The following is a 27395-nucleotide window of genomic DNA, read 5'->3' on the forward strand; positions in this document are numbered from 1 at the left end:
TAAACACATTTATAAATTTTGAAGAAATAAATTGGTCATCTGTCAGTCTTCTCTTTCCAAGAAAAGATATCCATAGTGTGTTCAGCTTTTTGTGATATGGTTTTGTTTCCAGCCTCCTAAATCATTTTAGCAGCTTTCCCAATAATGCTACATCCTGTAATTTTTCAAATGGTAAGTGAGGTGCATGCTATAGGAAATTTGAATGTGATGACTTTTGTACTTGAGACATTAACAGACCATGGCTTTATGAAGGAAAGAAGTTCATTCTTTAAAATTGTTTTGGAAATCAAGTTGCATTCAGATTACAATACACTATGGCCATCATTTCTGAAATCTGTCTCCACTTATACTCACGTTCAGATGACAGAACATCTTTGCTTGTCACAAGGAACAAGGAGAACCAGAGGCAGTTTAATACTTTTAAAAATGTACCCCCAGAGGCTATATATTTTCAAGTATACACACTTGATTGAAACCTTGCATCAGTTTTATAACATACTACCAAATCCATCATCATAAAATTAATTGCCTCAAGCTTGCCAAAACAAAAAGTTGTACTTTCTTGATCTTCCATATTTTTTCTTTCTCTGCAGGTCACTCTCATTTAGCTCTCCCACATTCTTTCCGATGTAGCAATATGCCACCAGAGGAAATAGTGAAAAACTGAACACAGCATTACTCAGTCATGCATTAACAACACCCCCTTACATGAAACACTGCTTCGTGTACCATATCCATACATTAAATGCCTTGTTACACTGTAGTCAGATTTTTAAAGTGTGTCTTCATAAGACCATAAAAGCAAAAAGACAGAGAAGCAGAATAAGGTCATTCAGCCTATCAATTCTGCTCCACCATTTCATCATCATGGCTAATCAATTTGGCTCCCAAGCCCATTCTCCCTGTAACCTTTCACACCCTGACTAGCCAAGAACCTATCAACCCCTGACTTAAACACACTCAATAACCTGGCTTCCACGGCCACCTGTGACAACTAATTCCACACATTCACTACCATCTGGCTAAAGAAATTCCTCCTCATCTCCACTCTAAATGAACATCCCTTTATTCTGAGGTTGTGCCTTCTGGTCCTAGATTCCCTCACTATACGAAACATCCTCTGCACATCCACTCTATCTAGGATGTTTAACATTCGATAGGTTTCAATGAGACCCCCCTTCATTCTTCTAAATTCCAGAGAATACAGGTCCAGAGCTATCAAACACTCCTGATAATGATAATCCTTTCATTCTCATGAACCTCCTCTGAACCCTCACCAATGTCAGCACATCCTTTCTTAAAGGGCCTAAAACTGCTCACAATACTCCAAGTGAGGCCTCACCAGTGTCTTATAAAACCTCAGTGTTACATCCTTGCTTTTATATTCTAGTCCTCTCGAAACGAATGCTAACATTGCACTTGCCTTCCTCACCACTGACTCAACCTGTAAGTTAACCTTTAGGAAATTCTGCACGAGAACTCCCAAGTCCGTTGCAGCTTGGATTTTTGCATTTTCTCCCCATTTAGAAAATAGTCTATGCTTGTATTCCTTCCACCAAAGTGTTTGACCATACAATTCTTAACACTGTATTCCATCTGCCACTTCTTTGCCCATTCTCCTAAACTGTCTAAGGCTACATCCACACTATGCTGGATAACTTTGAAAACGCCGGTTTCGAGTAAAATCGACAGGCGTACACACTAAGCATTTTTCAAAATATCTCTGTCCACACTAACACGGGTATTTGGGTGAATCTCCTCTACTGGGCACGCGCAGGACACACAGAAAACAAGCGAAGAGAAAAGGGTATACTTAGTGTGCATTGGTCCAGTTACAGACTCTTGGCTATCGCACAGTTGGACTTAAAACAAAAAAAACAAATTCTGGACCGTATGGAGGCAACCGACAGGGAGTTCACGGACAGTCTGACCCAGCTGATGACAAACATTGAAAAACTGACTAACTCTGTTGCAGTAATAAAGCACCTTGTTAAATGTATAAAACATGTCTGCATCAGGGTTATCTTGTATTTCCATACAATGTTACATTAGGCTGTTACGCATCTATTGTCAGAGAAGTACTTGCGTAAATAGGTAAACCACCTTCATACAAGCAAGGACAGAAAACAGGGCAAAGTGAGTATACTTATTTATTCAGTAAGCTATAGGTCAAAGTACTTGGTGAGTACATTTCTCACTCTTCTGGCTTCAGTCTCGTTGCCATCTGTTCTGAAATTGTTAGGTTCTGCGAAGCGCAGAATCAAATATCGCTGTGATGATTGTACGCTCTAGTATCAATTGTTCGGCGACAAAAAAGGGGGGGAGAGGAGGAGGAGGAGGAGGAGGAGGGGGAGGAAGGAGAAGAAGGAGAAGAAGAGGAGGAGGAGGAGGAGGAGGAGGAGGAGGAGGAGGAGGAGGAGGAGGAGGAGGAGGAGGAGGAGGAGGAGGAGGAGGAGGAGGAGGAGGAGGAGGAGGAGGAGGAGGAGGAGGAGGAGGAGGAGGAGGAGGAGGAGGAGGAGGAGGAGGAGGAGGAGGAGGAGGAGGAGGAGGAGGAGGAGGAGGAGGAGGAGGAGGAGGAGGAGGAGGAGGAGGAGGAGGAGGAGGAGGAGGAGGAGGAGGAGGAGGAGGAGGAGGAGGAGGAGGAGGAGGAGGAGGAGGAGGAGGAGGAGGAGGAGGAGGAGGAGGAGGAGGAGGAGGAGGAGAAGAAGAAGAAGAAGAAGAAGAAGAAGAAGAAGAAGAAGAAGAAGAAGAAGAAGAAGAAGAAGAAGAAGAAGAAGAAGAAGAAGAAGAAGAAGAAGAAGAAGAAGAAGAAGAAGAAGAAGAAGAAGAAGAAGAAGAAGAAGAAGAAGAAGAAGAAGAAGAAAAAATAATAATAATAATAATAATGATGCCGGGCTGCTGCCATCTGTTCTGGCACGTCATGACAGCGGCTTTAAAAAACTCTGGTTACCCCGTACGTTCTGCAATGGATATTAAGCATTTTCAGATTTATTCACTCTGGAGACCGTTTCTGAAAATCTCTGTTTTTGGGGGATGAAAACACCGTTTTAGTGTGGACAGAGAGTCAAAACGAAGAGAAAAAGCTTTGATTTCAAAATCATCCGGCGTAGTGTGGACATAGTCTAAGTCACACTGCAGCCTCCCTGCTTCCTCAACACTACCTGCCTATTTATATGGATTATTTTCCATTATCTACTAAAATATCTTTTAACTGTAATTAACCCAACCAAGCCTCTCCATATTTTAAATGTTTAATCTCAACAAATTTTGATACTTTATTCCCCAAGTCAGTGCATAATGCAGAAATTCTGAAATTAACATATTCATTCTAGATTACTGTTGTGTGAAGGAAAGAGGTCTGTCGTAAAAGGACCAACAATATGCAGTACTTTATTCTAAGCAGTACAAGCTCTTCCATTCATTTTGTTTAAAATAACTGTTTGCTCAGTAATACATCACTGATGTCTTCTTTTATTTCTGCTCCTGCTCCTCAGTCCTCTGACTCTAAGTATTGGACAAAATATAAGCAGGGAGCAAATAAAGGCAGTGCACCAATAAGGTTGAATTTGTATTATTTGATTCTGTCTGACCTGCTGAGTTTCTCCAGTAGTTTATTTTTGTCCAGGTTCCAGCATCTGTAGTCTATATTCTTTGGAATTTAGAAGCATGAGGAGTGATTTTAAGATGTCACGACAGAGTTGCTGAAATGTCTCTCCTAGTGGGAAGGTCTCCAACAAAGTGATATAGCTAAAGATAAGGATGCAGCAATTTAAAACTGAAGTACATAAGAATTTCCTCTTGCAGTGTGGTGAATCTCTGGAATTCTCTATTTTGAGGGTAAGGGAGGCCAGGTCGTTTGTGGTATTAAAAGAGGAAGTTCCTGAAACACTGGGGAATTTAGGTCTATGGGGAACTGGAACAGAAAAAGTACTGAGGCCTAAAGCAAATCAGCCATGATCATATTGCAAAGGAGTGCAGATCTGACGGATCAAGTGGCCTATTGCTGTTCCAGTTTTCTTGTGTCCTTGTGTCATGGACCAGCAGAGTGGCTGGGGACGAGGCTACTTCCAGGCAGTTCAACATGCATTAATATTCAACAGAGGCAATCAAAATGAAAACCAAATGGTCTGTTGAATTGAATCATAATGAAAAGAAATGACAAAGTTATGAAGTTCTATTGCTCTTTTAAATTTTGACAACTTTGAATGTTACAATGGTTACTTGTATTTGCTATCACATTGGTACAGCAACCGTCTGCTGTAACACAGTCTGCCTGCGGGAGCACCATGGTAACGTAGTGGTGAGCACAATGCTATTTCACCTCAAGACAGTGGAGTTCAATCCCGGCTACTGGCCAGAAAGAACTACAGTCCACAGTGAATTCAGATGAATCTGGGACAGTGGAAGCAGACAGACCAATTGTCTTTGTTCTTGCTGTGGGGCAGTAGGAATGGAGGCTGCCATTTTGTGTGCTGGAGTTGTGTGGCTGAATCAGTGTTTTAAAGTAGACACAATAATGGTCCAGGTAATCTGGACTAGAGATCATTTCCAAATTATAAATTATTTGTGAGGTGATCTTTGGTTAGATATAACATGTAGGTTTGTAAATGGGGTGGGGGAGGGGGGGTTCTGTGTCTGCCCTGAGTGATTTGAACTCATTTCTGATTTGGTAACTGATTTAGAACAAAGAGCCATAAATTGCAAGTTGTCACTTGTGGGAGAAGGGCAATAAATGGATGCTGGCTTGGGGCTTGGACCAGAGCGAATAGGGTGTTGTAGGTCAGTCAGATGACCCATAGTCTGTAACTCTGAAATGCAACATTAGAACTGGTATGGAATGGATAGAAATGCAGATGCCTTGATTGCAAAATAGCAACTGCCCTCTCCAGAGCCCCACTATCATGGATGTGGAGAATCCCATGGACACATGGAAATCATAGCAGGACCACGAGGAACACATGGCCAGCATAAACTCCTTTTAATAGTATTACATTTTCTATTCTTTGACTGTTCATGGAAGGTCAGGGAAACTTAATAGGTCTGCACACAGGTATTGGGTTGTGTAAGTTCACACGTTCTTCCGTTGTGACAATAAAGGTCCTTTTTGGTAATTACAGATTCTCTCTGTGCCCCTCTGATCTCTATTACTAAAGAGTAGGTCCTTGTAACATGGCGTTCTCTGTAGGGAGTTTGCAGGTCATCTGCATGGATTAATTGGTTTCCTCCAGGTGCTTCAGCTTCCTCCCACATTCCAAAGATGTACCAATTGGTAGGTTAATTGGTCATTGTAAATTGTCCAGTGATTAGGCTAAGGTTAAAAATTGGCTCCAAGGGCCTATTCCACATCGTATCTCTAACTAACTAACTAACTATCTAACTAACTAACTAACTAACTAAATAAATAAATAAATAAATAACAAACAAACAAACATCTGCTGACTAAATGCTCCTTTACTTCCAACTCCCAAAGAGAAAACAAGAATTACAGGTTGTCCCCAGGTTACAAATAATTTCTATTTTTATAGCTGTCAGTTGATTCTGTCCATACACAAAAATCACTCACTATACTAACCATACCTTCGCAAATATTGTAATGAATGGCATCAAAAGCACACCAGTTTGATTTAAAAGAAGGACTTCTGCCTCTATCCATTTCCGCCCACAGATGCTGCCTGACCTGCTGAGTTTCTCCAACAAGAAATTCTTTGCATGTGTATACAGGCCTTGAAAGTAATATATTGTTTTTATAGTGAAATATCAACCTGAGCATAACTTAAAACAGCAGTGTTTTACTAGGGAGTTGACAATGGCTCTGGAACAATATGCAAAATAGCCTCTGTCATCAGTAACAGCTTGAGAATCTTAAGTTAAAATTTCACAATGGTAACAGATATTTCAAATCATAACACTCACATACAAATGGTCTACTTTTGTTCAGATTAAAGTTACGGTTCTGCTGTGTAAATAAACAGTCTCAATCAATGCACTTCCCATCAAATGAAGCTTGACATGATATTTCATAGGAATATCCAAAAACACTTATGCATCATATCTTTGGAAATCACACCATTTTTGTCATTCTTTGACATTTTCATCTATAAAAGTGAATTCTGGGAACCATAATCACAAATTATAACATCAAACTGTATTAAACATTCTCAGTATCAAAATCTATACATTATGTCAAATAACTGCCAAGTCATTCATAACACTTCACAGAAAAAAACTGACTTCAATTCCAAATTCTTCCATTTAATAAGTCTTTTTAAAAAAACTGAAAGAAAAAAAATTTATTTTCTATAATTGGATCAATCATGATCCCACTTCTTAATCTCCCGCAACATGCCAGAAGATACCAGCAATTCTGCCATACCTCAGTATGGGATCACACGTTTTGGTTCTTTTACATTAATCTGATTCTCTTAACATACTGACAAATAAATTGGCAATTTGGTAGATGCACTGCATGCCGAACAATCCACCTTCCACCTCACAGAGTCCAAAGGTGGAGCAGGAGCATACACGCTGAGGAATCTGCTCTTGGGTTAAACCCAGTACAAAGCTGCATGTTTATACAGAGAGTGCAAATGATCAAAAGCAGCAGTCTTAAGAATGCTACTTCTGAGTTAAGGCTTGCATCACAGTTAAGCTTCTTTGTTGCACAAATGTGATCTGAAATTGGGATCAATTTAGGAAGACTACCAAAAGTCACTATTTCTGAACATAAAAATGATTACCCTTGTAACTGGTTAGTTTCTATCTTGTGCTGAATATTTTAATGCCATAACCTGTAATTAATGACCAAAATGCAACAGCAAAGTTAATAATACTCAAAAGCGAAAATGATGTCCTGGATTTTGTTCGGTTTCTACATTGCTAGCCACACACTAGCATCTTTTGTGGAAATGTGTGAATAGAAGAGCACTGAATTTGTTGACCAAAGTTTGCCTGTGATTTTCCAGCTGTGCCCCAGTAGCTTATCTAGTATATTTCATTTCAAACGTTAAGAAACACTAATATTTATCTGCTGGATTTTCCAGATAGCAAAGCTGGTGGCCCATGGAGCAGAATGTTTGCCAACTGTCAAAAGACATCTGGATGTATTTCATGGATGGGTTTTGTTCTGGCCCACTCATGCCATCTTTCGTAGCTGAGGGCCTCAGCATCAGATCTTTTATCAGCAATGTTGGAGTTCAGGGGAAACCAGATAACTGGACCCACTCACAAAAATTGAGGGCGTGATTTTCACCATGTTAAAACCATCTTTGCATTTGTGTCATACAATTCCTTTACTTAATATCCCAATGATGTATAAAGTCTGAAGATTATAAATACTGACCAAAAATATACGCTCCAATTGATCGTGGATATCCTTCATTCCAGGAAAGGCAGCGACTCCTTGAATCATTTCGACAAAAATGCAACCCACACCCCTGGAAAGGAGAACAAGTCCGTAATGAAGAGCTCATTTTAAATTACTCAAGTAGAAGTACATTGCAGAGGGGAAGACTAAATGCAACACTTTAAATAATACAACAGCTTTTAATTAAAGGCACAGTAAAACAGAAGCGGAACTAACAATTGTACCCCCTTATAGTTTACGGAATAATAAAAGCGTATCAAATTTTCAGCATTTTTTAATTGAATGTCAAGAAGAAAAATCATGATTGTAATTTATATTTAGCAGTATGCATAGAGAAAACCATTATCATAATTTGTACTTAACAGCATGTACGGGGTAAATCATTATGAAACCCCTTGAGTAGCTATATAGTACAAAAGGGATTATTAGAGTTAAAATGAGTCCTTTGTCAACAAACAAAGGAGGATCTATTGACCAAATTGCCACACATCATTTACTTTTATCTGAGAATTTTTAAATGGGAGGCAGAAAAAAATTCTTAATCAGTATTTAAAATCGGACTCCCTATTGCCCATTTCAGACATCGGTTGCTATATTTGGAATGGCTCATTTAACCTTGACATTTCAATAATATGACTAACTCCATTATGTTCCATAGCTGAGCTTGCATTTACTCCCCAAAATACAGAATCAATGGGGAATATTTGCATTCCATATTACCCTGTTGTTAATTACACCTGCTCTTACACTCTATATCTTAAAAGTTGTACTCAGTTTTTAAGCCCATATGTGTCTCCATGTGGGCTCTTAAATCTTCTCATGTGGTTGTAGGGGATGAAGTACATCATTCAAAAAGGAGGAAAAACAGGAAGATTCATTAATGAGCCACTTTTCAACATCTCTAAAAGGCTGGACAGCTGTTGTTGGGGTAATATGAATAGTTTCCTGTTTCAGTCATTAGGCATACAGTTTATGGAAAGAATGGTACTGAAACTGGATGGCAAAGTGAGTTTCTAGATAGAGTTAATAATAAATGGTGCTTAATTGCCAAATATTTTGGAAAAGGATGGATATGGATAAGTAATAAGAGGCCCAATTATTTCCCTGCTACAATCCAAGAAAATGCCTGGATCCTGGCTATAGAAATGGAATAAGAACCCTTCTAATACCAAGGATTTAATGAGCAGGTTAGAGAAGGTTTGTCCTATGAGGAAAGGCTGGAGAGGATAAGGGGAGTCTTGATTGAAATACAGGACCACTATTCAAAGTAAAAGGCCATCCATTAAAGAATTTTTAAATATATTATTCAGAAGATCAGGGCTCTTTCTCCCTAAAGGGCAGCAGAAGTAAAACCTTTGAATGTTTTTAAGGTAATCACAATGGGGATATGAAAGGTTGCTGGAAATAACTGGGAATCAGATTTGCCATTACAATCAGATTTGCAGCAATCTTATTCAATGGAAACTCTGAGGGGAAAGTGACCTGTTTCTGCTGGTTTTTTTATTATTTTATACACACACACACACAATCAGAATCAGGTTTAATATCATCAGCTTAGTAATAAAAACTATAAATTACAATAAGTATATAAAAATTAATTTACATCAGTAGTATAAAAAGCGAGGGGAAAATGCTCAGAAATTGTTCATGGGTTCATTGTCCTTGCGGAGATCTGCTGGTGGAGGGGAAAAAGCTATTCCTGAAACATTGAATTTTCAGGATCCTGTACATCCTCCCTGATGGAAACAATGAGAAGAGAGCATGTCCTGGGTGATGGGCATCCTTAATGATGGACACTGTCTTTTTAAGGAATTGCCTTTTTGAAGGTGTTCTCAATGCTGGGGAAGACTAGTGCCCATGATGGAGCTGGCTGAGTTTACAACTTTCTGCAGTTTTTTCAGATCCTGTGCAGATCCTCCATACCCAATGCTGATACAACCAGTTAGAATGCTCTTCATGGTACATCTGTAGAAACTTGCAAATGTCTTAGGTGACACACCAATTCTCCTCAAACTCCTAATAAAATATAGCCGCTGCCATGCCTTCTTTGTAACTGCATCAGTATATTGGGCCCAGGACAGATCCTTAGAGATGCTGACACCCTGGAACTTGAAACGGCTCACCCCTTCTACTTTTGATCCCTCGTTGAGAACTGGTATGTATTCCCTTGACTTAACCTTCCTGGAGTCCACAGTCAATTCCTTGGTCTTACTGATGTTGAACACAAGGGCTTTGCTGTGACACCACTCAAACAGCTGATCTACATTGCATCTGTACGCCTCTTCACCATCATCTGCAATTCTGCTAGCAATAGCTGCGTCACTGACAAATTTATAGATGGTGTTTGAGTTGTGCCTGGCTGCATATTCATGGGTGCGGGGAGAGTTAAGCAGTGGGCTAAGCATACACCCTCAAGGTGCACCAGTATTGACCGCCAGAGGAGAAGTTATCTCCGATCCACACAGACGGGTCTCCCGGTGAGGAAGTCAAGGATCCAGTTGCAGAAGGAGGTTCACCTTTTGGAGCTTGTTGATTAGAACTGAGAATATGATTTTGTTGAAAGCTGAGCTTTAATTAATAAACAGCGGTCAGATGTAGGTATTAATATTGTCCAGGTGATCCAAGGCTGAGTGGAGAGCCAGTGAGATTGCATCCACTGTAGACCTACTGTGCCGATAGGCAGATTGCAGCAGGTCCACATCCTTGCTTAGGCGGGAGTTGGTTCTAGACATGACCAACCTCTCAAAGCATTTCCGCACAGTAGATGTCAGTGTCACCGGGTGATAGTCACTGAGGCAGCTCACCTTGCTCATCTTGGGTACCAGTATGACTGGCGCTCTTTTAAGCAGATGGGAACCTCTGAATGCAGAAGTGAGAGATAGAAAATGTCCCTGATCATTCCCGCCAGTTGGTTGGCACAGGTTTTCAGAGCCCTACTAGGTACACCATCAGGGCCTAAGACCTTGTGAGTATTCACCCTCTCGAAAGATGTCCTGATGCCAGCCTCCGACACAGAGATCACAGGTCAACAGATGCTGCATAGATGTAGTTTTATTCTCCTTTTCAAACTGAGCATAAAAGACATTCATGTCATCTGGGAGTGAAGCATCACAGCCATTCATGATGTTAGATTTTACTTTGTAGCAAGTAATAGCCTGCAAACCTTGCCAGAGCTAATATGCATCCAACTCCAACTCTAACTTCAATTGGAATTGTTTTCTCACCCTTAAAAATAGACTTGGGTAGGTCATACCAATGATATGGGCCTTTTGACTCAAACTCAACAATTGATTCACAAAATTAAAATAGGTTACCCTCCTTTGGGTCTTGAATCAAATTGGACCAACGCAGAATTTCAAAAGCATTTTTTCCCCCTTCATATGCAAGACACGCAATGGAAAGAGTTTGGTCAAACCTGCTGCTGACATTAGCCAACTCACATTCCAGGATACACTGTCTAATGTCGTGTGCTGTAAACTCTGCTTCTGTGAACAATTTTTTCAGCAGCCAAATTTTTGGGTATTATGTCAGAATTTACTTATTTTCATGGTAACATGCATGTGAAATTGATACGGGTTGAGTACCCCTTATCTGAAAAGCTTGAGGCTGGAAGTGTTTTGGATTTTGGATTTTTTGGGGTTTTGGAATATACAATGAGATAGCTTGGGATCACCATCATTTCTGACTCTGAATTTATGTGCAACCGGTAAGTAGTCATCATCTTATACTTGTTCATCACACATATGTACTTAACAGTAAAAATTATTACATACCATTAATATAAAGAAAATATAATGTGTGCAGGGTAACAAAAGCAGCACAGCAGTATCGAGAATACCTGAATCAGCTGTTGAACAATAACAAACAATGGCAGCTTTCGGTCTCCACCTACAATGCTCTGTTTTGATTAAAAGGTTAAAGTACACTGTATTTGCATTATACTTTTTTTATATAAGGTATATAAAAAATCAGCATTGTAGACTTGTTCTGATTTTAGATTTTCATCAGCAATGATTTAAAATTTTATGCTGTTATGTAAGGTATAAAAAAGTCAGCATTGCAGATTTGTTCTGGTGCTAGATTTTTGTGATCAGCAGACACTTTAAAAATTTAATGCTGCGTCTTTACTTAAATTTCAACAACCAGCCTGCTGAATATTCACAATTACCTTCAATTCTCAGTTCATTGTGATAGATCGTTGTTTGTTTCATGGTTTGCATACTGTTAAGCGGCATATGTTCACTCCAACGCTGATGATACATGATCAAAATCTTCATTTTTTTCCGCTTTATGCAGTGTTTTTCCATTTTTCATTAATGTCTGTTCATTACATATGTGAGGTTAATTCTAAGAACTGTCTGTGGTGTGCAGAGATGTGCACATCATCTGGAAACCTCCCCAGTGTCTTGTGGAATTCTCCATTTGTGACATCATGACAAAACTAAAAAAAAAATCAGATTTTGGAGCTTCTAGGATTTCGGAATTTCAGATAAGGGGTACTCAACCTGTATCATCATTCTGACAACAATCTTAATTTAATCATATTTAATTGATTGACATTCAGTTCAATGTCATTTTTGTTCATGTTTCTGCATAAAGAATATTACAATGACACCTGGCAGGAATAGCCTACACCAGGGGTCCCCTACCTTCTTTGCACCGCAGACTGGTTACTGACAATACTCTTGTGGACCAGCCAACCGGGGGAGTGTTCAAGTAAGGTTAAACTCACCTCAACATGTCTTTTACAGCAAACAACAGGAATTCTGCAGATGCTGGAAATTCAAGCAACATACATCAAAGTTGCTGGTGAACGCAGCAGGCCAGGCAGCATCTATAGGAAGAGGCGCAGTCGACGTTTCAGGCCGAGACCCTTCGTCAGGACTAACTGAAGGAAGAGTGAGTAAGGGATTTGAAAGCTGGAGGGGGAGGGGGAGATGCAAAATGATAGGAGAAGACAGGAGGGGGAGGGATGGAGCCGAGAGCTGGACAGATGATAGGCAGAAGGGGATACGAGAGGATCATGGGACAGGAGGTCCGGGAAGAAAGACAGGGGGGGGGGTGACCCAGAGGATGGGCAAGAGGTATATTCAGAGGGACAGAGGGAGAAAAAGGAGAGTGAGAGAAAGAATGTGTGCATAAAAAAGAGTAACAGATGGGGTACGAGGGGGAGGTGGGGCCTAGCGGAAGTTAGAGAAGTCAATGTTCATGCCATCAGGTTGGAGGCTACCCATACGGAATATAAGGTGTTGTTCCTCCAACCTGAGTGTGGCTTCATCTTTACAGTAGAGGAGGCCGTGGATAGACATGTCAGAATGGGAATGGGATGTGGAATTAAAATGTGTGGCCACTGGGAGATCCTGTTTTCTCTGGCGGACAGAGCGTAGATGTTCAGCAAAGCGGTCTACCACCATTCAGGGCCCCAAACAGTCCTTCCAGGTGAGGCATCACTTCACCTGTGAGTCGACTGGGGTGATATACTGCGTCCGGTGCTCCCGATGTGGCCTTTTATATATTGGTGAGACCCGACGCAGACTGGGAGACCGCTTTGCTGAACATCTACGCTCTGTCCGCCAGAGAAAGCAGGATCTCCCAGTGGCCACACATTTTAATTCCACATCCCATTCCCATTCTGACATGTCTATCCACGGCCTCCTCTACTGTAAAGATGAAGCCACACTCAGGTTGGAGGAACAACACCTTATATTCCGTATGGGTAGCCTCCAACCTGATGGCATGAACATTGACTTCTCTAACTTCCGCTAGGCCCCACCTCCCCCTCGTACCCCATCTGTTACTCTTTTTTATGCACACATTCTTTCTCTCACTCTCCTTTTTCTCCCTCTGTCCCTCTGAATATACCTCTTGCCCATCCTCTGGGTCACCCCCCCCCGTCGTTCTTCCCGGACCGCCTGTCCCATGATCCTCTCGTATCCCCTTCTGCCTATCACCTGTCCAGCTCTCGGCTCCATCCCTCCCCCTCCTGTCTTCTCCTATCATTTTGCATCTCCCCCTCCCCCTCCAGCTTTCAAATCCCTTACTCACTCTTCCTTCAGTTAGTCCTGACGAAGGGTCTCGGCCTGAAACGTCGACTGCGCCTCTTCCTATAGATGCTGCCTGGCCTGCTGCGTTCACCAGCAACTTTGATGTATGTTGTCTTTTACAGTTAGGGTTGCCAACTTTCTCACTCCCAAATAAGGGACAAGAGTAGTCAAATCCCGGGACACTTTACCCCAAAAAGACTACCATGACCTCGAAGCCTTGCGCAGGCACCTGTGTGCACATGCGTGGCATGCACATGCGCGTACGTGCCGATTGTTTTCCACAAATCGTTTTTGCCTTCATATTCCCGACTATACTGTACATACATTATTTCTACTTTATATAGGCTGTGTATTTATCATATCATTCCTGCTTTTACTATATGTTAGTGTTATTCTCGGTTTTATGTGTTATTTGGTATGATTTGTTAGGTTGCTTTTTGGATCTGGGAACGCTCAAAAATTTTTCCCATATAAATTAATGGTAATTGCTTCTTCGCTTTATGCCATTTCGGCACGAAAGGTTTCATAGGAACTCTCTACCTTAGCGGGGGAAATACGGAAGAAGGGCGGTCCCGTATGGGACAAACCAATTTAGTCCAATATACGGGATGTCCCAGCCTGCGGGTCAGGGAATGAGGAAAGGTGCAGCTGACAGGGAATGAGGAAAGGTGCAGCTGACTCATATCGTTTCCTCACGGCCTGGTACCGGTCTGCGGCCCAGTGGTTGGGGCTGCTGGCCTACACAAAGTACATGAATTCATCTGTTACAAAGTAAAGAGCCACACATTGCACAAAAAGATAATCATCTTAACCAGTTAAGAAAGAATTCCAAAATCCACAGCCATGACATCATTCAATTTATTTTTTGCTGCCTAACTTGTCTCGCAGTACAAATTGTCAAAAGAAGAAACAATTAAAAACTCCATTATAATTTGTCCTAGTTGTCCAAAAGTATCCAATAGCTTTGAGAATATTTCAGCAGAATCAAGCACAGTAAACTCTGTTTTTGAACGGCATAAGACACAATTTTTTTAAACTTGCGACTTCACTACCAGCGCACAGGTCACCCAATGTTCGATTCTGCCTCACAAAGCTGGCTTACATGCTGTATGGTAAATTTCACAAAGCAGGAGCTGTAATTATAGCAAAATAAGTAAGACAAATTTCCAACAATACCACAAATAATTTTCAAGTTTGTGGGGATATCAGATGGATCTAATCAGTATTTTTATTAAATAAGATCTCTGGCAATTAGCTTGTGTTGATGCCAATAAGTGGGATAAATATGTTATCCAGGAATGTGTTACAGAAAGTAAACTGGTTGATCGAGGTGAAATGAAATGAACTGTTATGAGTTTTAACACTTACTTCACTAGCCTTAACCTAAATTGATCTAGAGATGAGACCAGTGAAAGAGAAATTTTGGGATATCAGGACCATCATGGCTGTGCAAATAAGAAATTAAAAAGCACAGTCTAATGCTGAAATATTCATTTAACACCAATTTACACAAGGATCTAAGACAGGGGTTTGCCTAGCAGATATGGTATTTGCCTTAGATCAACACTTTCCTGCATTTTTTTGCAGCAGGTGGAGAAAGTTAATGTCTGGCATAATAATCAAATTACTTCAGGAACTCGGTGGGTCAGGCAGTATCTGTGAAGGCAGAAGAATGACTGGGTCGCGCCTCTAATGTTCTTAGCCCAAAACAATGACCATCCCTCTGTCTCCGCATATATTGCCTGACCCACTGAATTCCTCCAGTGGTGTTTTTTTTTGCCTCAGAACTGCAGGAAGACCAGCAGTCTTTTGTGTCTTTAAGTTAACGTCTGGGCTCAGGAGAGGAAATGGGTTAATAACAGAACAATAATGCAGCAAGCTGAAAGCATGGGAATGTTCAATGCACTGGATATTCTCGAGCTCAGCACAAATGCAAGCTGCTTGACAGATCACACGCACACACATCAACTAAAATAATAACAAACATTATAGAAAAAAAGAGGCCGGCTGTACAGCAGGAGAATGGCAGTTTTTAACAAACAAATTTGACAAAATAGTAAGAAATATGTCAGTGCATTTACATTGAAAATGGCTAGCAGGCAGTCTTCAGATCGCATGCCTAATATATAACATTTATACATTAATCTTCTAACATATTATACCAGCTGTTAGAGAAAAATCACAATATTTTGCTTTGCAACACACCTAGGTATTTCAACTTGACATTTTACCTGTATCCTTTACTTCCAACCACAAAGGGCAGGATGCTACAGATTGTAGGTATTTTTTGGAAAGCGTCACAATATACCAAACAATAGCTAACTGTAACAAGGGAGTAAATGACAATGTATCTGCACTCTTCTACCTATTCACGCACTTCTATTTCAAAGCCAGTTTTCTGCAAATGTAACGGTCTAATTGATTGATACGCACATCGTTAGCTAAGGAACATTAATCTTTAGTTACTGTCTCAATTCTCTGAAGCATCCACTGGAGTACAAAAATAACCTCTAGCCATATTTTAGTGGTGTCCCACCATTTCCCTGCAGTCACTAATTGCAGTTTTGAGCAGCTGGTGAAATGTACCGGGGTTCCAGCCACGAGCACTCTTTCACAGCATCCATCATACCTGCAGGAAATCATTCAAGTCTCCTCTCAGACATAAACTGTTCATTTCAGATGACTAACTACCAAACTGCTACTTGTACTGTAATTAAGAAAGTCAATTGTGAAATTCCTCACTCTACAGAATAGAACAAAATATTTAAAGCCACCGTAAACTGTAAACATACACTCAGTGGCCACTTTATTAGGTACAGCGATACACCTGCTCGTTAATGCAAATATTTAATTAGCCAAGTACGCGGCAGCAGCTCAATGCTTAAAAGCATGCAGACATGGCCGAGAGGTTCTGTTGTTGTTCAACCCAAACATCAGAATGGGGAAGTAATACGACCTAAGTGACTTTGACCATGGAATGATTGTTGCTGCCAAATGGGTGGTTTGAGTAACTCAGAAGCTGCTAATCTCCTGGATTTTCATGCACAGTAGTCTCTAGAGTTTACAGAGAATGATGTGAAAAGAAAAAAACATCCCATGAACAGCAGTTCTGTGGGAAAAAACACCTTGTTAGTGAGAGAGGTCAGCGGAGAATGGCCAGAATATTTCAAGCTGACAGGAAGGTGACAGTAACTCAAATAACTATGTGTTACAACAGTAATACGCAGAAGAGCATTTCTGAACGCACAACACTTTGAATCTTGAGGTGGATGGGCAAGAGCAGCAGTAGACCACACTGGGTTCCACTCTTGTACCTAATGAGGCAGCCAGTGAGTGTATGTTTACTGGTGGAACAATAAATATATGTTTAATGGTTAAACTTTTGGCAATATTGTAACTTGTATGTTTTAGCAGACTATATTATAATGACAAGGCCAACAATTATGATTGGTAATAATAGAAAAATTTTTCTTTTCAGTGTTCTGTCTGTAATATGTTAAAAACTGTCTTATTGTTTCAACAATTATAATCTTTGTGAGCCATTTCATGTACAAATATACACTGACATCATGACAATTTTAACATTAACCCGCAAAGGCAAAAAGCAGAAGTAATAACCCAAATCCTATCAGGGAACTTAATGTAAAGGAAGCCTCAGGAGGTAGTAATCATAACATGATTGAATTCATGCTGCAATTTGAGAGGGAGAAGCTTAACTCACATGTATCAGTATCGCAATGGAATAAAGGGAATTACCGAGGCATGAGAGAAGAGCTTGCCCAGGTGGATTGGAGGAGGATACTAGTGGGGATGACATCAGAGCAGAGGTGCCTGAAGTTTCTGGGAATATTTCACATTGCACTGGTTAGATATGTCCCACAGAAGACACAGAAGAAGTTGTTCTCAAGTGGCGGGGTAGGCATCCATGGCTGATAAGGGAAGTTAAGGACTGCCTAAAAGCCAAGGAAAGGGCATATAAGGTAGCAAAAGTGAGTGGGATGATTAGGAAGCTTTTAAAATCCTTCAAATGGCAACCAAGAAAGCTATAAGAAGGGAAAAGATGAAATATGAGCGCAAACTAGCCAATAATATGAAGCGGAATACTAAAAGATTTTTTTTCAGTTATATAAAGAGTAAAAGGGAGGTGAGAGCTGATATTGGACTACTGGAAAATGATGCCGGTGAGGTAGTAATGGGGGACAAAGAAATGGCAGATGAGCTTAATGGGTACTTTGCATTAGCCTTCATAGTGGAAGACACCAGCAGTGTGTCAGAGGTCTGAGTGTTAGGGAGCAGCAGTAAGTGCCATTGCTATTATAAAGGAAAATGTGCTAGGCAAACTCAAAGGTCTTAAGATGGATAGGTCACATGGACCAGATAGACTACATCCAAGAGCTCTGAGAAAGTTTGCTGAAGAGATTACAGATGCATTGTTCATGATCTTTCAAGAATCACTTGATTCTGGCATAGTCCCTGAGGACTGGAAGATTACAAATGTCACTCCACTCTTTAAGAAGGGAAGAAGACGAAAGAGAGGAAATTATAGGCCACTTAGCCTAACCTCAGTGGCTGAGAATGTGCTACAGCCTATTATTAAGGATGAGGTTTCAGGGTACTTGGAGACCAATGATAAAGTAAGTCGAAGTCAGCACGGTTTCTGTAAAGGGAAATCTTGCCTGACAAATCTATTAGAGTTCTTCAAGGAAGTAACAAGCAGAGTGGACAAGGGAGAGGTAGTGGATGTCACTTACTTGGATTTTCAGAAGGCATTTGATAAGGTGCTACAGATGAGGCTGCTTAACAAGATAAAATCCAATGGTGTTACATGAAAGATACTAGCACGGATAGAGGAATGGCTGACAGGCAGGATGCAGCAAGTGTGAATAAATGGGACTTTTTCTGGTTGGCTACCAGTGACAATTGGTGTTTCTCAGGATTGGGACTGCTACTTTTCACATTGTTTGTCAATGATTTGGATAATGGAATTGATGGCTTTGTGGCAAAGTTTGCAGATGATTTGAAGATAGGTGGAGGGATAGGTAGTACTGAGGAAGCAATGTGATTGCGGCAAGACCAACAAATCGGAAGAATGGGCAAAAAAGTGGCAGATGAAATACAGTGTTGGGAAATGTATGATAATGCATTTTGGTAAAAGGAACAATAGTACTACCTAGATGGGGAAAAGATTCAAACACCTGAGGTGCACAGGGTCTTGGCAGTCTTTGTGCAAGGCTCCCAGAAGATTAGTTTACAGTTTGAGTCTGTGGTAAAGACGGCAAATGTAATGTTGGCATTTATTTCAAGGGGAGTAGAAAATAAAAGCAAGGAGATAATGGTGCGCCTTCATAAGACATTAGTCATGCCACGGAGTATTGTCAACAGTTTTGGGCCCCATATCTCAGAAAGGATGCATTGTCATTGCAGAGAGTCCAGAGGAGGTTCAGAAGGACAACGCATGAAGGGGTTAACATATGAGGAGCATTTGGCAGCTTTAGGACTATATTTACTGGAATTTAGAAGAATGCGGGGGGGGGGGATCTCATCGAAACCAGCTGAATGTTGAAAAGACTAGATACTTATGGTGAGGGTATCCAGAACTCGAGGGCACAGCCTCAAAATTGAGGGGCGATCTTTTAGAGCAGAGGTAAGGAGGAATTTTTTTTAGCCAGAGAGTAGTGAATCTGTGGAATGCTCTGCCTCAGACTGCGGTGGAGGCCAAGTCCGTGGGTATACCTGAAATTAATCATTTCCTGAATGGCCAGGGAATCAAAGGATATGGCGAGAAGGCAGGTGTATGGGGTTGAGTGGGATCCGGGATCAGCCATGATGGAATGGTGGAATGGTGGAGCAGACTCAATGAGCTGAATGGCCTAATTCTGCTCCTGAGTCTCGTGGTCTAAGTAAAAGTAGCTGAAAAAAATCACTTGACCAGACAATTGCACCTACCACATGTCAAGGCAAGTAGAATATTCTGTGGAGCCCAACAGGACGTCTGGGGGCCTGTACCATAGTGTAACTACCTCATTGGAGTATGTGTGGCTGGGTACCGACTTGGCTCGGGCAAGTCCTGAAAATAAAAAGGAAGATTAGATGTTAGAACAGTGAAAGTTATTCTCAATCAAAAAGTGTAGTTTTTCTTAACACTTAAGAATTAAACTTGGTAATGCTTCTGAAAAAGAACTAGTTAATCTTTAGACCCTATAACAGTTCTTGCAGTGTAAGCATATTACAGGAATTCAATTAATAAAACATTTGTCTAAAAATAAATATTTCCTGAAAGTTTAATAAATCATTTTTTGTGATTGACAGTTTTGTCCAAAATGAAAGTAATGTTTTCCAGCAGCACCGATGAAAAATAGATGTGTCAGAAACTCAGCATTCAGATTGTATTGGCACTCAAATCCGAGAGCATAGTTGTCACGGTTTCTAGACTACGTAATTACAATGCATTAACTAAAAGATATTATTGCTCATATTCACATCAATGATCAACAAAATATCCATTAGGAATAATGAGATGGAGCATCAATAACATAACTTATAAAATATTCCATAGCAGTCACAAGGCACAAAGAAAATTCTGCTCAGAGTCCATTCATGACAGAAGCTCACTGGACTAATGGGACTTTATAAATTACATGCAAATTGATGGAATCAATCCACATAAATATTAAACTATACATTGCTATTACATATCCCCTTGAATTTTGGAAATCTTGGAAAGAGGTTATATATAACTATGTCAATCCCAGACTATGTATCCCAAAGTATGTATGTGTTACCATATACTATCAAAGGATTATTTTCTTGCACGCATTTAAATAAAATTTAAATAAAAATAAAAAAAACAATAGAATTTACAAACAAATATTATAAACAAAGACTAACAAGCAACCAATGTACAAAAGAAGACAAACTATGCAAATAAACTAATAACACTGAGAACACAAGTTGTAATGAACTCTTGGAAGTTATTCTGTAGGTCGTAGAATCAGTTCAGAGTAGTGGTGATTGAAATTATCCAGGTGTCTGATGGTTGTAAGATAATAACTTTTCCTAAACCTGGTGGTATGGGGTCTAATGTTTCTATACCACCTGTCTGGTGGTAGTAGCAAGGGGACATGGCTGAGATGTTGTGATCGTTGATGGTGGATACTGCTTTCTGAAATGCATTCAACAGGTGGGAGGCTTTTCTCTGTGATGGACTGGGCTGTATCCATCCACCACTTTAGGTACACTTTTCCATTCCTGGGCATTGGTGGTTCCGAACCAGGCTGTGATGCAAGCAGTCAAGATACTCTTCACTTTGCATCTATAGAAGTTTTTGGTGACTTGGCAAATCTGCACAAAATTCTAAAAAAGTAGAGGCTCTGCTGTGCCTTCTTTGTGGCGACACTTACATGCTGTTCCCAGGCCAGATCTTCTGATATGCTCACACCAAGAAATTTAAAGCTACGGACCTCTCCACCTCTGTTTTCTTAATAAGGACTGATCCATGGAACTCCCCCTTTTTCCTCCTGAAGTCAATAATCAGCTCTTTGATTTTGCTGACACTGAGTGAGGGGTTGTTGTTGTGGCTCCACTAAACCAAATTTTCCTCCTACATGCCAATTTGTCACCTCCTTTGTTTCAACCACCAACAACGGTGTCTTCAGCAAACTTAAATATGACATTGGAGCTGTATCTAGCCACACAATCTATGTACAGAGTGAGTAGAGCAGGGGGCTAAGCATACAGCCTGGTGCTGCACCTGTGCTGACGGTGATTGTGGAGAAGATGCTGTTGTCAATCCACACTAACCAGGGTCTGCCAGTAAGGAAATAAAGAATTCAGTTGCACGGGGATGTACCTAGGCCCAGGACTTTGAACTTAGTGATGAGTTTCGTTTTGAATGCTGATACTCATGAAGACATCTGGCATTTCTGCACCAAGTCAACAGCATTGAACTTCCTATGCTGAGGGAATTATTATTCAGATGGAAGTGATTTCAATGAGGATTCCAGCTAGCAATTTAAAAGGTAAAAGAAAAAAAAAGCAATCTGTCTTTGTTATTTTGCTTTAGTTCATATTTTCAATTGTTTTGCAATTTCATCATTTTTAATTTTTCTATTACTTACTTCAATTTATTGTGGCTTCTAAAAGACCATGAATGTAAAAGATTTGATAAAAGCACATTAATGAGGTACAACTTTGACAAAAGGCATTCAGTCAGATTTGCTTCTGCCTGGGACGGTCACACTATGACATCCTAAGCCCAGCCACAGGCCACAGTGCAGTGCTGGATATTAAAGGCGAGAGCACCCTGCACTTTTTACATCTGCCCTAAGCATATGGAATATGATGGAAAATTTGGTCATAATATTCACAGCAGAAGTAGATTTTTGGATATTATAAGAATTGAAAGTTATGGGATTAGTATAGAAAGTGACAATGAGGTAAAAGAACAGCTATAATCTTACTGAATATGAAGCAGGAACACATAAATTAACCTGCTCCACTCCTGACAGTTCATACGTATTTTGTCTATGGGCAGGTTTCTAGACAGCTGGCATAGTCTTGCACAATCGAATATTTCAGAGTATATATACTCCCTTTCACAAAAGCATTAATAAGTATTTTAAAGAATTTAAACCCATTAGCAAGTTACCTACACTACCCGCCAGAATACATTTCAATGTATTCACAACTACTACGCAGGTATATCAAAACATAATTATGAAATAATTTAGCAAGGTTTATCACTTTAGCTCTAATTTTACTTGGAGGACTACAACACGAGTATGCTAATAAATCATTAGAAAAACTGCATAACACTTACAAAGGAGAAGTAAGGCAATATAACTAGAGAGAAATCATAGCTCTAGATTTTCGTCTATCCTGTCATTGCTCAGACACTTCAATGCTCCCCCCACCAAACTTAAACTAGGTAGGATTCATAACACTGACTGTGTTTGTCACGAGACTCTAGAAAAACAATTGGCAAGGTTCCAGCAGGGTCTCACACAAGGGAACGTAGTCACTGACTGGCCAAAACAAATCCTGTCTGCAAAACTGCTGAGGAAAACTTTCAAGTGACAGTAAAGCCATGCCTTATCGTTACCACTGTCAAAGTCAACAAGCCCTTCCAATTGTTCCAAAACTGCTTGATATAAGGAACACTCCAAAGCATTCAAACACAAAACATTCTTAATAAATTATTATAATTGTCTAAAATTAAAATATAAAAAGGTTAACTAAAAATGCCACACATGCAAATATTTCAGAAAGAAGCAACCTATTGAAAATGAAACTATAAACATGCTGGAAAGATTCAGCAAATCAGACAGCTCCTATGGAAGGAACATTTCAGGCGGAAAACCCCTTGTTGGTTCTAATGGTCTTTGACCTGAAACACCAGCTCTGATTCTCTTCAAAAGTTCAAAGTAAATTTATTATCAGAGTACATATATGTCACCATATACAACCCTGAGATTCATTTTCTTACGGGGATCCACAGTAAATGCAAAGAAACACAATAGAGTCAATGAAAGGTCGCACATAAAGATGAACAAACAGCCAATGTGCAAAAAACAAAGTGCAAATACAAAAAAGAAAAATAAAGATAAAAATATAAATAATCAACAAATATTGAGAGCATAAGATGAGGTACCCTTGAGTTGTGGGAACAGTTCAGTGAGTCATGCTGAGTGAAGTTAACCCCTCGGGTTCAAGAACAGAATGCTTGAGGGGTAACAACTGTCCCTGAACCTGATGGTGTGAGTCCGGGGGCCCCTGTACCTGCTTCCAGATGGCAGCAGGGAGAAGAGAGCATGACCTGGTTGGCATGAGTGGACGCTGCTTTCCTGCAATAATGCACCATGTAAATGTGCTCAGTGGTGAGGACAGATTTACCCACGATGGACTGGGCTGTATCTACTACATTTTGTAGGATTTTCCATTCAAGAGCATTGGTGCTTCCGTACCAGGCTGTGATGCAACCAGTCAATATATTCTCCACTGTACATATATAGAAATTTATCAAAGTTTTAGATATAATTCCAAATCTTCACAAACTTCTAAGGAAGTAGAGGCACTGCCATGCCTTCCACGTAGTGGCACATACAGTGTGTGCTGGACCCAGCACAGATCCTCTGAAATGATAACACTGAGGAATTTAAAGTTGCTGAGCCTCTCCACTTCTGATCCCCCAATGAGGACTGGCTCAGGAATCTCTGGTTTCCTCCTCCTGTAGTTAGTAATCAGCTCCTTGGTCTTGCTGAGGTTGAGTGAGAGGTTGTTGATGTGGTACCACCCAGGCAGATTTTCAGACTCCCTCCTATGCACTGATTAGTCTCCACCTTTGATTCAGCTAATGGCAGTGGTGTTGTCGGCAATCTTAAGTACGACAATGGAGCTGTGCTTAGCCTCACCGTCATAAGTATAAAGCAAGTAGAGCAGAAGGCTGAGCACACAGCTTTGTAGTGCAAGTGTGCTGATGGTAATAGTGGAGGAGATGTTGTTGCCAATCCATACTGAGTGGGCTCTGCAAGGGAGGAATTCAAGGATCTAGATGCACAAGGAGGTTTTCAGGCCTAGGTCTAATTGTGGTGGTAGGCAAATTGGAGATCCAAGTTGCTTCTCAGGCAGGAGATGGAATGTTTGATCACCAAGTTTTCAAAGCACTTCATCACAGTAGACGTAAGAGCTACTGGACAATGGTCATTGACACAAGTTACCACGTTCCTCTGAGGCACTACCTGAAGCAGGTACGTACCTCAGACTGCCGAGAGGTTAAAGATCTCAGTTGGTTGATCAGCACAAGTCTTTAGTAATCCGGCCAGGTACCTCTTTCGGGCTGGATACTTTCTGGGGGTTCACCCTCCTGAAGGGTATTTTCAAGTCAGCCTCAGAGACTGAAATGATAGGGTCATCAGGGGCAATATTCCCTCAACTTTCAACAATCAACAGACTTTAATGAGATCGCCTCTCATTCTTCTAAATTCCAGAGAGTACAGGCCCAGAGACATCAGATGCTTGTGAAATGATAAACCTTTGGTTACCAGAATCATTTTCATGCACCCTCTCAAATGTCAACACATCCTTTCGTAGATAAGGGGTCCAAAACACTAACAATATTCCAAGTGAGGCCTCAACAGTCTCTTATGAAGCCTCAGCATTACATCCTTGTTTTTATATTCTAGTCCTCTCAAAATTAGTGTTAACATTGTATTAGCTTTCCTCACTACCAGTTCAACCTACAAGTTAACTTTTAGGGAATCCAGCACTTGGACACCCAAGTCCGTTTGCACTTCAGACTTTTGAATTTTCTTCCTGTTTAGAAAATAGTCTATGCTTTTATTCCTTCTACCAAAGTGCATAACCATGCACTTCCCGACACTATATTCCATTTGCCACTTATTTGCCCATTCTTCAAGTCATTCTGGAGCCTCCCTGGTTCATCGAAATTACTTACCTCTCCACTTATCTTCATATCATCCACAAACTTAGCCCAAAGCCATCAATTTCATCACGCAAATCATTGACATACAACATAAAAAAAGGTCCCAACACTGACCCATGTGGAACACCACTAGTCACCATCAGAAAAGACTCCCTTTATTCCCACTCTTTGCCTCCTGCCGATCAGACAATGCTTTATCCATGCTTGTATCTATCCTGTAAATCCATGGGTTCTTAGCTTGTTAAGCAGCCTTATGCGTAGCACCTTGTCAATGACACTCTGAAAATACAAGTACACAACATCAAGCAATTTTCCTTTGTCTATATTGCCTGTTATTTCCTCAAAAATTTTCAACAGATTTGTCAGGCAAGATTTTCGCTAAAGGAAACCACAATGACTTTGGCTTATTTTATCATCTGCCTCCAAGTACTCAAAAAACATTATCCTTAATAATGGACTCCAACATCTTTCCAACCACTGATGTCAGGCTAACTGGCCTATAATTTCCTTTCTTCTGCTTCTGTCCCTTCTTAAAAAGTGGAGTGACATTCGCAAATTTCCAGTCCTCCAGAAACATTCCAGAATCTAGAGTTTCCAGAAAGATCATTACTAATGCCTCCACAAACTCTTCGGTTTCCTCTCTCAGAATCCACCTAGTCCAGGTAACTTATGTACCTTCAGACCTTTCAGCTTCACAAGTACCTTATACCTAGTAATAACAACTGCACTCATACCTGCCCTCTGACACTCTTGAACTTCCAGCATACTGTTACTGTCTTCCACAGAGAAGACTGACACAAAATAATTATTCAGTTTTCCACCATTACTAACACTCCAGTGTCATTTTCCAGCAGTTTGATATTTACCCTCGCCTCTCTTTTACTCTTTCTACATCTGGGAAAAACCTTAGGTATCCTTTTTGACATTATTGGCTAGCACACCTTCATATTTCATCTTTTCCCTCCTTATGGCTCTTTAGTTAGAACCATAGAACCACAGAACACTACAGCACAGAAAACAGGCCATTCGGCCCTTCTAGACTGTGCCAAAACATTATTCCGCTAGTCCCATTGACCTGCATCCAGTCCATAACCCTCCAGTCCTCTCCCATCCATGTACCTATCCAATTTATTCTTAAAACTTAAGAGTGAGCCCGCATTTACCACGTCAGATGGCAGCTTGTTCCACACTCCCAGCACTCTGAGTGAAGAAGTTCCCCCTAATGTTCCCCTTAAACCTTTCCCCTTTCACCCTAAAGCCATGTCCTCTTTTTGTTGCCTTCTATTGGTTGTTAAAAGCTTCCCAGTACTCAAACTTCCCACTGATTTTTGCTCTATTATATGCCCTCTTTTCTACTTTACTGTTGGCTTTGACTTCCCTTGTCAGCCATGGTTGTGTTATCTTGCTTTTAAAATACTTCCTCGTGACGTATCTATCCTATGCCTTCCAAATTACTCCCAAATACTATAGCCATTGCTGCTTTGTCATCATACCTGCTCATGTCTTCTTTCAATCAACTTTGGCCAGCTCCTCTCCCATGCCTTGATTATGACCTTTACTCCACTGACTTTAGCTTCACTCTCTCAAATTGAAGGGTGAATCTTATCATATTATAATCACTGCCTCCCAAGGGTTTCTTTACCTTAAGCTCGCTACTCAAATCTGATTCATTCCACAACACCCAATCCAGAATAGCTGATCCACGAGTGGACTCAAACACAAGCTGCTCCAAAAAGCCATCTTGTAGGCATTCCACAAATTTTCTCTTGGGAAACAAAATCAGCACCAATTTAATTTTCCCAATTTACCTGCATATTGAAGTACCCCATGTCTATCATAACATTGCCCTTTTGATACATTTTCTATCTTCAGTTTTAATTTGTAGCCCACATCCTGGCTTCTGTTCGGAGGCCAGTAATTAGTGCCGTGATACGTATTATGATCAGTATTATTAAAGATCCCACCCATCCATCCATCCATCATCCCCTCTGACTTTCTACCATCAGGCAGGAGACTGGTTAATCTGTTCCGTACTTTACAATATTTAATATTAATGCACTTTATTTTGTTAATCATGTGTGACTCATCTGTAGATTTTATCCTTACCTTCATAAGTTATCATGTGTTATGTGTATTACTGTGCTTTACACTCTGGTTTGAGGAAATGTCATCTCATTTCTATACACATTATATGGTTATATACATTGAATACATGTTAAATGACAAACTTGACTTGACCACTGTAAAGTATGATAGAGGTAACATCATGCTATGGGGATGCTTTACAGCAGCAGGGACTGGAAATCTGGTCAGTATTGGTGGGAAGATGAATATTGTTAAATAGAGAGAGACCCTAGATAATAACCTGCTAGCCTCTGCCAGAAAGCTTAAACTGGGGAGGAAGTTCATCTTTCAGCACACTGTCAGAGCAACAATGGAGTGGCTTCATATGAAGAAAGCTGATGTCAGAGTCCTAACCTTAATCCAATTGAACATCTCTGGCAAGATCTCAAGGCTGCTCCCAAATAACCTGAACAATTTTGCATGG

The 27395-nt window shown here is 40.5% G+C and overlaps 1 protein-coding gene across 3 annotated transcripts in view; it reads right to left on the reverse strand.

Moving 5' to 3' along the window:
* The window catches only part of cdk14 (cyclin dependent kinase 14), a 648395-nt gene that overhangs the window by 282994 nt on the left and 338006 nt on the right, over positions 1-27395 (reverse strand). For all 3 annotated transcript variants that reach the window (XM_063044119.1, XM_063044121.1, XM_063044120.1), the window contains 2 exons: positions 19354-19474; positions 7340-7433 (listed from right to left, as the gene is read on the reverse strand). In XM_063044119.1, coding sequence (XP_062900189.1) covers positions 7340-7433; positions 19354-19474 — 215 coding nt within the window. The remainder of the gene's footprint in view (positions 1-7339; positions 7434-19353; positions 19475-27395) is intronic.

The sequence above is a fragment of the Mobula hypostoma genome, chromosome 3 (genome assembly GCF_963921235.1).
Source record: "Mobula hypostoma chromosome 3, sMobHyp1.1, whole genome shotgun sequence".
Classification (NCBI taxonomy): Eukaryota; Metazoa; Chordata; class Chondrichthyes; order Myliobatiformes; family Myliobatidae; genus Mobula; species Mobula hypostoma.